We start from the raw sequence: 13,050 nt of genomic DNA on the forward strand, positions 1-13,050 counted from the left end.
CGAGAATAATCTTTAGGGAAATATTCTTATTATTCTCAATTAGAATATATTTTCCAGAAGGACTACAATTATAAATTACTTTGGAGAATATTCTTTATCAAAAATAATAATTACTCTGAAGTTATTTTATAATAGTCCTTACACAGAGAATATTATCAAGAATAGTTGTAACATATATTATAATAAATAATCTTTATACATAACTTGAGAATATTCCCATCAAGGCTAGAAGGACTATTATATAAATAACTTGATAATAATTATTACTACTTTCAATAAGAATATTCTCCAGTAATTTATAATAGTACTCCTTCCAGGAATTCTTAACAAATATATATTCTGTCCCTGTCTCCCTCCCCATCAAGAAGACAGGGAATATTGGAGTTTGTAGCCCACAATATTAAACTTTAAAAAACAAGAAAATGAGACTACTATGACTGAATTGCACAACTTGCAAAGAAATATCAGTGATACAAAATTTAAGTGGATGTGCTTTGAAGAAAATAACAATTCTGTATCTTCTTAGAATGAAGGTGATTATAAAAGAATCCTTTTATCAATCAACTTTGGTTTTACTCTTTGCTCTGAACTAATTTCTGGAAATTTACAAGACTGTATGTAATTTTAAAATAATTTTCAAAGGTTTTAATCTTAAGGTTTCTAAAGTCTTCTTCACAACCATACTTTCAAAACCTCTCATCATGACTAAAAGAATATTCTGAGAATACACTCGAATTAAAAGTATGAGGTGATTATGCCAAAAATGATTTTGTTTTAAATGTTTCAGGCAATGAAAACTGAATTATGTTTTAAATATAAATAAAATTAATATTTTTATTTTCCATTACTCAAAATAAAAATGAATATTCTTAATTATTCTTCTATTTTTATATCCAAGAGAATATTCTCGTTCTAGGAAAAACAGCTCTAATACTACTGTGACATACAGGTTTTATGTTTACCCATCTGATGAAGTACGTAATTATAATTTTCAATGCTTTACTATACACGGGGGGAGGGGGGGGGGGTCTTTTTATTATTATTGTTCACTATAAAGATTTTTCTTGGCATTCAATTTATATTTCAGAAAAATAAAACACCTTTCTTGATCACAGAAAGTAGTTATTCTCATCATTGCCGATAACTGAATTGTACATGAATGTATATCCCATGAGAAAAATGTAATATGATAGCATACCTAGTCACTTTCAAAGCAGTAGTTTAAATAGAATGAATTTTATAACTGAAAATTTAATTTATTTTAATTACAAATTGCAAAAAAAAGAGTAGATATTTCAGGGAAAGAGTAACACATTAGTGTGGCAATAAATTTTGTATGTAACAGATCCACTTTGCTCACAGAAAGAAAAATTAAGCTTACCTTTGAAAAATAACCGACTAAATGACATCCTTTAGCATCATTTTTAGTCAAGACGTAAAAAATGAAGGGCTCCACATCATGGTGAAGAGTTTTGTGATTTAAAAAGAACTTTGAAAGTAGGCATAAGTTCTGGCAAAATGTTTTGTTTGTTATTCCATCCACTTCAAACACACTGAGGTCACCACAGCGATAAATTTCAGTAGCAAGTGGATGTGTTACAGGACACTTGGTCTGTAAAAAAATATAAGAAAAACACTGTAACCAAATGATATACATAACCACTGAAAATTATATTATTTTCCAAATAAATTGTTTTCCCATCATAAGACACCTCAACATTTTCAAAATATATATGTGAAATTAAATTATTCTTTCTTGTTTTGGCACACGTGTGGTATATTTTAAGATATATTCAGTGTGAGAATATCTATGATGATCTGCCCCTGTTTTTCATAACACCAGAAAATACAATGAAATTTTGTAAATGAAATGCATCTGTCATTCAGATTGACAAAAGTGCTACTCTGATGGATTTTCAATCAAATTCAATTTAACGCTACCATTTATTTCGTATATTTTGTGGAATTCTGGCACTATTACAAGTTAGTCCTTGTATTGAACCAAAGTTAAACCTGTGTAACTCCTATATTGTTGGATGAGCAGATTTTTTTGCCACTAAGCAAGGTTAGCACAACATCGGGATGCTATAATGGAATTTGACTGTGTAATAGAAATCATTTATATACAAAAATATGAAATTACATTAGAAGTAAATGTATATATATGCACTGTAAAATTGTTTAAATCATAATTTATTGTATGTAAACAGCCACCAAAAATTAAATGTACAAAATTTATGTAGGTTACCATGTGCCTTTGAAGCATCTTTTTGCTCTTCATGTATTTCAGGCAAAATTCACATAAAAACAACTTTGGGAGCCTATGATAGAAAATAGAACAAAATTAAACATTATTTATGTAGGTTATTTGTTTTAGATATTTAGTATTATGGTGAGTCGAAGAAATGAAGAGAGTTAGAGTTATGTTATGTGCTGTCTGCAGCGGCCATGTGATTGCATCAGGCCACATTTGTTTCTTGTTGTCGTATGTGGTGAATGTATCTTTACGTCTCACATTTTTATATTTTACCTACAGTGAAACCTGTCCAAGGCAGACACTGTATGAGACAAAAATCTGTCTTGAATGGAACAGAAAAATAGTCTAGTAGTGGCAACTCAGTATCACACATATGCAGGTTTTTCAATTCACTCGATGTACAACCAAAGGGCCATTAAGCATCAACTAAATAAAAAACAGATTCTATTGACAAGATTGTTTCTTGAGAAATTGGTGAACGTGTTTCCAACTTGCATGATGTTGCTTAATAGTTTACACATTTTTAATCTTTAACACATTTAATGAGTTTAGGCAAAAAGAAGCAAGCGAACTTGAAATTTCAATACGAAAAGTCAAGTCGAAAGCCCAATGATATTTATGTTTTTAATCAGGGGAACCCTAGTACCACATTGTAATGCATTGAAAATACTTAGTATGGTTTAGCTAAGTGCTACTCCCTATATTTTCCTGCAATTTTTTCCAAGCACAAAATCTAGAAATAGAATAGCTTTCTTTCTGCACTCTATCTAGGGATTAACTACAAGTCTATATTTCTCCAAAGATCTTCTATACCTCTTTTAATCACCAACTTTACCACATATCAATAGCATGCATACCAGGTTACTTTTAATTCAATATCATTGAACTTATGTAAAGGAAAAACAAAATTCAAATTTTGTGATTTAAATCGCCATACCCTCAGGAAAATAGTAATTTTTCTCTCTCAAAAACATGATCAACAACTTCTATCTTTCAAATTTTACAATTGGTGAATTAAATTAACAAAAATAGGAATAAGGATTATATGCTGCGGCAAATTATATGATGTTATTTCCCCTCTAATATGTAGAAAATTCACATCTGCAGATTATACCCTACCACAGATTTATAGGCAAGAAATTATGGTAGCTAATGCTAGTGTATAACAATGCAGTCAACAACTTTGAAATTTTCACAACTGGTTATTGGTTTGGTTGAAAATCATCCCTAGATATCAACATATAAAAAACTAACTACAATTTTTATGCTTATAATGTACAGTCGGACCCACGTCTAATGAACTTGGGAAAAAACCGCAAAACTATTCGTTATACGTGAACTTCGATATATCCGTACAGGTTTCGAAAATGATGTGTTCAAGCGAAATGAAGCATGATTTACATACAAACACGATAAGAATTTTTCAATATTGTAAGCATTTTTTAAATAAAGATTAAACTAATATATTTAAAAAAATAGATTAAAATTTAATATACACCTCACGCAATTCAACAAAAATATTTGTCAATCTATTTTTATCATTTTTTTTCAATTGATATGATTGTGTAAGGTAAATGTTTTGTGCTAAAATAATGTTTGCCTAATAATTATGCAAAATTTAATATCTTTTAGTTTAACAAGGATGGGTCACTGTAGTACATTTTCGCCTGCTTTTTTTTTCGAACCAACCATTCAGAAAGCAGTGCTTCTACAAAAATATGAGCTCTTTTTTCTGAATCTTCTTGAACCAACCCAGAACGTTCTTTTCAATTCCTCTGTTACAAACCGAAGAAGAATTCAGTTCAAATTCTTTTTGATACATCACTTTTTTTCAATTTTTTGCTATCAACCAGCTATATAGCTTTGATTTCAGAATCAATAGCGTTTTAGTTAGTGAAACAATAGTGGTTAGTGTTTTGAACTCACACATACAAATACAACGCCACAACAGGCAAATTGCCCAACGAGGTGGCTGACTTAAGAACATCATGGATCCCCGAGCCATTTTTTTGAGGCCCTACCTACTACTGCTACACCACACATGCACCCCCCGCGGAACCCCCAACGAATCGGTACATGCGGGAATGTGCGTGTACATGTAGTGAAACCTGACGTGAAGTTTTTTTTTGTTTCTCTGTAATGCTTGTTATGTGTAGTGCTGCCATCTGCCACCAGTTTTTCTAACTATGAGTGAAGTGTTATGATTGAATGATTTATCGTTGTAGGACTGTTGCTCTCTGTGGCGAGACTTTTTAACGGGGAGATCGGCTCGCATTTGCGCTTTGAAGTTGGGAACCACAGAAAACCAACTTCAGCCGACCACCACTGGAACCCGGATCCTCGCATCGCGAGTCCATCACTATAAAAATTAACTCTTACACAATCACTTTACCACAACCCACATTCGAATCTATTCAAAGATGGGCAAATGTGCATAAAAGGTGTTTTGAAGGTTGGATTCTTGGGAGCAAATAGCTTCAATCTTTCCTTCCTAAAAGTTTTTCTGCAAGCAAAATAGGATTTAACGTTAGAGGAAGTATAGGAGGCTCTATACCTTCTCTAAGAATTCAACAGAAGAAAGTTTAAAAAAGTGAAGTGAAGAGAATTTTACCATTTCTACAATACTCAAACGGAAATAGATTTTCTTCCAAAGAAAGTTGAAATTGTGAAAGTTAAATTTACAGATAGCATGATTTAGATAATATAACAAAGAAATTCATGACAATTAGTATTTCCGAACCAGCTGAAAATTGATTATAAGAGTACTTTGCTGAAATTGGTGTTCGTAATAAGCAAACAAAATGGCATAGAGATGCAATATGAAATTCCCGGGATAAGGAAAAACTTTGTTATATATGAAAATTCATAATATTCGTGTTCGTTATAAGCAGGTCCAAAGGTATTAATTAAAAATTGCTGGAGATTTATTTGAACTGTTTTAAAAAAATCATGTGATTTAAATCATGATTTAAAATTATGTATCCTGTTCATAATTTAGCTATATCGTGTTTTAACATTTCATTCAGTGTAGAGATGGCGACCAGCTGCAAAAAACATATAAGTACTGAATTTAAACAAAAAAATGGAGGTCGTAGTGGCAAGAGAAAAGCAAAATTTGTGTTAGACATGTAGAATCTTTCTTTCAAAAATGTATTGGTTGTTTATTTCATTGTCAAAATTTTCAAAAAGGTATGCGATTTCTCATTTTTTTTTATTTTGAATATTGAACATCTTTCATTTTTGTCAATAGTAAGTGTTCATTCTATTGCTATTCAAGAGAATGTTTTATATTGAAGTTTAACTATTAGTGCATTAATATGAAATTTCAAATGTGTAGTAATTCAAAACAGCAAACATGAAAGAATTCAAAATAATAAATATGCATGTATCTGTTTAATACTTGTTGGTTTATAGTAGTTAGGGTGATATTCTCAAAATTTAAGTTTTGCAGAAAAAACAATAAATAAATCACTGCATATATTTTTGTGTGCATCTTTATAATACGGGCACCTGTCTGGTACGGGAAAATAATTTGCTTCTTGACATTTCATTTTATACAGGTTTTACAATAAATGTTTAGAAAACTGACATAGTGTCCTCTGCGAAGATTTCACATTTATATGAATTCATAAATAAATTGATCATTAATAAACTTATTATTTATTTATAAATTCCTATTATTTTTTAATCAGATTGCTATGATAAATCTACCATGTATACATGGGATCAAATCTCAAAAATTTCATTTATGAAAAACTTATGTTTATTCATAATAATAAATATATCCCTAAAGTATATGCATTAGCAGTCAACATAAAAGAAATATTTAGACCATTCCCCCCCCCCCCCCCCCCAAAGAACAGAACTTTTCAAAATAAGGTACCTTAAAAATTCCTGAGGATATGGTGAGGGATACCATGTTTTAATTTCATACTGGCCCAATTCTATAAGCATAGGCTTCTGGAAGGCTGTTTCAGTCTCATTCACACCAAGAACCTTGGGGGGAAAAATACATATATTATGCACATTTATGTCTGAAATCTGGACTAACACCACAGTTTAAAAAATAATTGAAAATACAGTAGAGTCTCTGTGTAAGGAGATTTTTACTAGAGTTTTTGATATTTTACTCTATACTGAAGATTAGATCTCATATACAGTATACAGTCAACATTCATTATAACGAAAGTCATTATATATCGAACATTTGAAAAAAATCAGCTCCTCAAGATTTTTCCATATATGGAAGGAATAAAAAATTATATATCATTCATTTTGTTAAAATTTAAGCAGTTGCAATGAAATTCAGTGTGTGTGCGTGTTTGTGCATCAAATACTCCTGCATTAAGGGTCAAACACAATTTTTGTAAAGTGGGGCAGAGCCGAATTTGGTCGTTATATTGGATTGAATGGTCTTTGTAGGTCGTTATACTGGATGAAAATGTGGGATTAATCAAAAAAGAGGGGATCTATCCTACAGGTTGTTATATTGATATATGGTCATTATATTTTTTAATATAACAAAGCAACTCATTAGATAAAAACTCAACTTATTCTAAAAAAATTACATGAATAGCTTAGAAAACCAAACAAGGTTTGTTTTAGACACATGAATTAAACTATTCAATTAAAAATATGAAGCGAATATTTATGCACCTGTGATGCCATTTCACGAGCCTTGTTGTACATTTCGACATCTTCATCTGTGACTGAAACTTGAGGGAAAGCTTTTGTATCTTCAGCTGCTCCAACTTCTGTTTCTAAGAATGAAGGAGCATAAAAAATGATAAAATAAGCAAAAATCACATCAAATGAGTACAGGAGGTACAGAACAGCAGATCTATCCATTACTTATTATCATTTTAGCATTTTCAGAGTTGCCAACTGCTACGGATTGTCCGTAGTTTCTATGGATGGCTGCAATAAATTATGAAGCTAAGGAAGACACTCTCAATACTATGAAAATTGATTTTTAAAAAAATTGGGTCTGAGTTTCTTGCAGTGTTTCACTCATTTCTATTATTATTTTTCAAAAATAGCATTGATCTTTACCATAAGAATGAATTCCTATACGCAAGTGAGAGAGCTTGAGAAAGGACAAACATGGAGCCGATCTGTTTTGTCTGTGTGCGGAAGGCAATCTATAAAGCTGCATCTAAACCCATCCCTCTACTCTATGTACAAACGTACAAAAACCTGTTTTCCATCAAAACCGCCCCCCCGCCCCAGCTGTGGGCTAAAAACAGGTTTTTTTTTGAGTGGTTCAAAGTGGTGGGGTGGACAGGTTTCTTGCGGCAGGTACAGACCCGGCTTCATTAGCATAGTGCATTGTCAAGCTCACAAAACTTGCGTCAAAAAGAATGTTTCATCGTAGGTGCCGTAGAAGCTCTGATATGAAGAAACCGGGGATGGGGAGGATGGTTTAGGGTAGCAAGCCATCCGTATGTATGTTCCACAGGGGTGTATGCAGGTTGGGGTTGAATATCCATGAATTATAAGGAACCTGGCAACCTCGAAAAGTTGCTTCGGGAGGTGGGGGGTCATGTGGCCTGAGCGTTCCAGTGCCAATGAGGTGCTGTATTTAATGAACTTTCAATTAAAATTTAAAAAAAATTAAATTTTTGAGTGTTTATTTTTTATTGCACTATGATTATGTTGTCCTAGAGGAGTAACCCCTTCCTCCCCATGGCAAGCTGAACATTCATCACTACTGACAAGCTTTAAGCCAATGTTTGGCTTATCCTCTTGGTGGAAAAAGCCACAGCTTAAGTACATCATCTGATTTTACGAATGAGTTTTTAACAGAATCAGTACTTTGAATGACTGGGGAATGGTCTTTATTACAACTACCAGCATCTGATGAGGTTGACAATCCCACCGCATGCACATTATCTTGTACATCCGCAGTACTTTCAGAACATTTAGTATTTTTGTTCAGTTTTTTTTCTTTTGAAAAAAAGTTCACCTTTTCGCTTTTTTTCTAAAGAAATTTTTTATCTAGTTTAAACCCCGCAAGTGAGTGGGTGAGTTACTGAGTGAATAATTCACTTAACTCACTCACTCAATAACTACCAGGCTCACTTGATCAAACACTCACTTTCTCATTCACTATGTCGATGAAATTTCCCCAGCAGTGAATTGCATAGTGGTAAATTTTTCTTTTGGCAAATTTCATGACAGTGAATTGTTAGCGATGAACTTTCCACACAGGATTCAATTCTTTTTTACATAAGTAATTTTTTTGTTTCTACCATTTTGAACATATCTTAATTTTATTATTTGAACACAGGAAATAACACGTGATTGGGAAAAAAATTAACTTACTGTCTTCACTTCCAGCAACTTTCGATCCTGCATTTGAATTTCTATTGCAAAATAGTTCCTCATGCACACTTTTCTCAGAGGACACTGATAGATCATCATCGCTGCTACTGCTGCTATCATTATCAGCATCTTCATCTGATTTTACGAATGAGTTTTTAACAGAATCAGTACTTTGAATGACTAGGGAATGGTCTTTATTACAACTACTACTGCAACTACCAGCATCTGATGAGGATGACAATCCCACCTCATGCACATTATCTTGTACATCCGCAGTACTTTCAGAACATTTAGTATTTTTGTTCAGTTTTTTCTTAATAGGTTCAGATTTGAGTTCTCTGGTAGCAACAGCATCACTGGAGTTTTCTGAAGAAAGACCAGTACTAAAATTTATCACCGGCTGAGATGTAGCTGAAACTGCACTAGCAGAAGCTGTTGTTGAGGATGCAGATGTTGTGACACTGCTAACTGTAGTACCTGATCGAGCCTTCTTAGAAGGCAAAGAATTTGGCGAATTGCCTCTATTATTCCTTTTACGAGATTCTGAATTTGTGGTGAAAAGGTGAGACAAACCGTCAGATAGGTTTTTCAGTTTTGTAGAAGCAGCACCCTTGGATAATCCAGACACTTCTGACAAAGTGGCGGTGGGACTTGATGCAGAGGCAACTGATGATGGCGAGGACAATGACTGAAAACTAGATGATGATATTGTGAGGTATGGGATTTGGTTATTTTTCAGCTGCTGGTTGAACTTGGTGGTCTGGTTCGATGCACCTCGTGATCTACTTTCTTGTGATGGAGCAGCATGTTTTTCAGTGTTTTGTGTTCTTTCTTCAAGACTCAGAGGAATCTTATTCATGTTTTTTGATCCACGCTTCTCTTCACAAAATGTCAATCTTTTTTCAGTACTTTTTGAACTAGTCTGAGGTACCAAAGTTTTTTCTTGTTTTCTCACCGCACTTTCCTGGTTTTCCATGCAAGAGCTCAAAGTTTGATCACAGGTTTGTTTTTTCCGAGATGATGGAGGGCTTTTGATGACAGGTTCCACGGTAGAAGTTAATTCAGACATGGTCAAGGTATTACCTAAAGATGATATGGCAACACGGGATTTCCTCTTGTTGGTAGGTGTGAAGAATTTGGAGAGCCCGTCAATGAGACCTTTTGGTTTTGCAACCAAAGGTTTGACTATATCCAAGCCAGTGGAACCTATGGCATCTTCGGGTGAACCCTCCTCACCAGAGGGTGGTACTTTTTCAGCTTTTGGACATGACTGTGACGACACAGTATCATCATCCTTTGCAGATTTCACAGCATCAGACAATGATGGAGTAGAATGTTCACTTAACGAAGTCTCAGAATGGCCAAGTGAAAAAGCATGCCGCCTATACAGCTGCTTCTTTAGAGGGATCTGTATGGGTGGTTTCCTATTGAAACAAGTTTGGAATGTCATTAATAAACTGCCATATTAATCAGATTTCACAATATAGTAATCAATCAAGTTTCAACTTCAATATTTAACACGAATAAAGAATTTGATAAAGTTTTCATGGCCATTGTTGGAATGAGTTCATTTCATTCAACTCTTCCCCAACACTAGCAGTTGGTATCATCTATTGTTGTAACCTGATACTAAATTTGAACTTTTTTTATTTGGATTCCCAGCTAAAAAACAAATATTCGAATTTAGTATTAAGTTACGACACATCCTGATGATGCCACTACAGCTGGTGTTGGGGAAACGCTAATTAAAATGAACTCACACTGATGACGGTACCAAGAGCTTCTTTTCCAACAAATAAAGATAACTAAGAAACTACAAATTATGTGTGTGAAAAGCAAATACTTTCTTTCCAATTTTTTTTTCTTTCTGATGAATTTTATGTTTTGGACATATGCACACATAAATTACTAAGAAAAGATTTACAGCCACTCCCTAACATAGGATCAGTCAAGTTGCAGTTTTCTTGAATCACAAACTGAAATATTTTATACTTTCAGTGAATCCTAGATTGACCATGGTGGTATTGAACAAGTATTTCAACTAGTCACCTGCTTTTCGTTGCATATTTTCAGTTGCCGTAGGGAATGAAATATCTAATCTTGTGAGGGAAGCTGTTAATTAATTTCAAGTAGTGAAAATTGAAGCACAAAAAAAAATTATGTATATACACATATAGTATTTTTTTCCAATTTTTAAAGCTATGTTAAATTTAAAACATCATGAAATTTTTTTGACTGAAAAGAAATGAAGAAAACATTAAATTACATGTTGACTTCTTTAAATCCAGTTAAAACCTTTGGACTGCACAGATTCTGCATAGGTGAAGGTAGACTTGATGTAAGAATGCCAGCTGTCGAAACCCTATCCTTGTGCTGCATGTCAGTTCTGTCCAAGCATGCGCAGCAGCACCAGTGCTCTAAAACAAAGAAAGTTCACCAATAACATCAAAGTAAAATCTAATAAATATGGAGAATCAATAAAAAATAAAAGATCATGAATACATTTTTCTTTGCGCAATTAATTTATGTTCTTATGATTTGATTTTTACATTTATTATATTTGTTATTTATATTATATTAATTTGGTTTTATAACATAACAATACAACAAGAGGAAGAAGAAAATACCTTTTCCTTGAGATGTAGTAACAGGAGGGCATAAACATCCCATGTGAACGACAAAGCTACAATATTTGCAAACCAAAAGTTCTTCCTACAAAGAAGAATTAAAAAGTGTAATTTTTATGAAGTTCAAAGAATGAAAATTACAAAAACAGAACAAAACGTATGACAATGTTTTTTCTCCAAATTAATGAAAATGTTATGTGCTCACCGGTTTATTTCTGCCTCCACAGCGAAAACATATCTTACAATCTATGCATAGTTTATTTGAAAGACTTGAACTTGCTTGGTTATGTTGGTCTAACAACCCATCTAGAAAATTGAAAAATACTTTTTTATCAATAGAAAACTTTTTGTATGAAAATTTCTGCATAATGAGTTTATTTTTTATGTTATGCATAATATAAATCTTTACTCTAAATGGAAGAGCATCCAAGTTTTGGATGCTTTTCAATGGCGCAAAAAAAAAATGGCTCATTGAAAATTAATTTAAAAAACTAAAGTTTAAATTGAATAAACAATTTTGATTTGATTGAGGGAATAATCAAAAATGTGAGTCACACTTCGCATTATTTGGTAACATATTACAGTAATACTTTTTTCATGGATGTATAAAAATCTATAAAATTTGCCTAAATGCTAAAGACCAATGAAAAGACAAATACACAAAAAAAAAAAATTCCCTAATGCATTTCAACACACTATGGGTGTCCTCTTCAGAGGATAAATATAATAATTACTATCATGCTGACTTTATTTCTTTCAAACGAAGCACAACTCAAGTCTATCACCATCTATGGGCGATTTACTGCCTAGTGAGTTGTGGCGGAAGTGTAAATGTGTGTGTGTATACCTAACAGTCTGAGTGCGTATGTAATATTGTGTTTGATTTTTTTAGTGCTGCCAACTATATTTCAGAAGTGAAGTGAGTGATGAGTTACGATTGAATTACATTTGTACTGCTTGTAGGTCTGTTGCTCTCTGTGGCGAGACTTTTTAAAGGGGAGATAGGCTCACATTTGCACCATGAAGTTGGGCTATTATGCTGACTGGGGATCCCACTTGGATTAGATATCAAATCTTGACTCCCAGTTGCTCAGTGGAAAAATATATGTCCATATAAGTTAAACGCCATGGTGAGTTCAGACCATCCATAGTGCGTTGAAATCCATTAGGTAATTTCAATTTTTTTTTTCATTGGTCTTCTTTTGTAATCATATCAAGCAAAGGATTATTTACTGTTCCAAAAAATTTGTCCAGTTTCTTCACATGTGTTTGCTAGGTGCAAACTAAGGCAAATTAAATTAATAACTAAGTGCATTTACTAGAGGCAAACTAAGAAGTCCTGGATTTTATTTGAAATTAGAAGTTTGAAGAACCATCAGATGTCTGCGCGCTAAATAAATTCTCAAAATTGTACCAATATTCATAGTGAAATCTGAACTATCTATGGCCAAGCTGTCATAAATTGGCATCTTGCTAGGCACATCACCGAAATTACCAGCCTACCAGAAACTATATGGAAGTGTAAGCTCTGCTAAATTAAGGGAATTATACACTTCTACTCTATGATTAAGCACAAATTAAGGATGCACAAAATATGGGATCATTTTGTTGCATGATAACCCCACATCTTGGGAGACAAAAGGCTAATAAGAAAAGTTGGAATGAGTGATGCATAGCCAGATATGCTTTAATTTCATCCCTGAATAACTACTTTGATTTATACCCATGTGATTTTCACTTTTTTCGTAAAATGAAACATGATCTTGGAGAGCAATGATTTCGAAACAATGACAGTGAAAACAAGTTTTTTCCTCCATAGGTATAGAAAAGATAATCATGTGT

The 13,050-nt window shown here is 33.0% G+C and overlaps 1 protein-coding gene across 2 annotated transcripts in view; it reads right to left on the reverse strand.

Annotated features, from left to right (window-relative positions):
• The window catches only part of LOC149087865 (uncharacterized), a 48,851-nt gene that overhangs the window by 18,230 nt on the left and 17,571 nt on the right, over positions 1–13,050 (reverse strand). For both annotated transcript variants that reach the window (XM_089242148.1, XM_089242152.1), the window contains exons 4-11: positions 11,414–11,514; positions 11,209–11,293; positions 10,848–10,998; positions 8,582–10,005; positions 6,914–7,017; positions 6,141–6,253; positions 2,249–2,321; positions 1,382–1,612 (exon numbers count right to left, since the gene is read on the reverse strand). In XM_089242148.1, coding sequence (XP_089098274.1) covers positions 1,382–1,612; positions 2,249–2,321; positions 6,141–6,253; positions 6,914–7,017; positions 8,582–10,005; positions 10,848–10,998; positions 11,209–11,293; positions 11,414–11,514 — 2,282 coding nt within the window. The remainder of the gene's footprint in view (positions 1–1,381; positions 1,613–2,248; positions 2,322–6,140; positions 6,254–6,913; positions 7,018–8,581; positions 10,006–10,847; positions 10,999–11,208; positions 11,294–11,413; positions 11,515–13,050) is intronic.

The sequence above is a fragment of the Pholcus phalangioides genome, unplaced genomic scaffold, assembly GCF_987345545.1.
Source record: "Pholcus phalangioides strain wild (caught in Gottingen) unplaced genomic scaffold, Ppha-v1.0 ptg000003l_1, whole genome shotgun sequence".
In the NCBI taxonomy this organism is placed as follows: Eukaryota; Metazoa; Arthropoda; class Arachnida; order Araneae; family Pholcidae; genus Pholcus; species Pholcus phalangioides.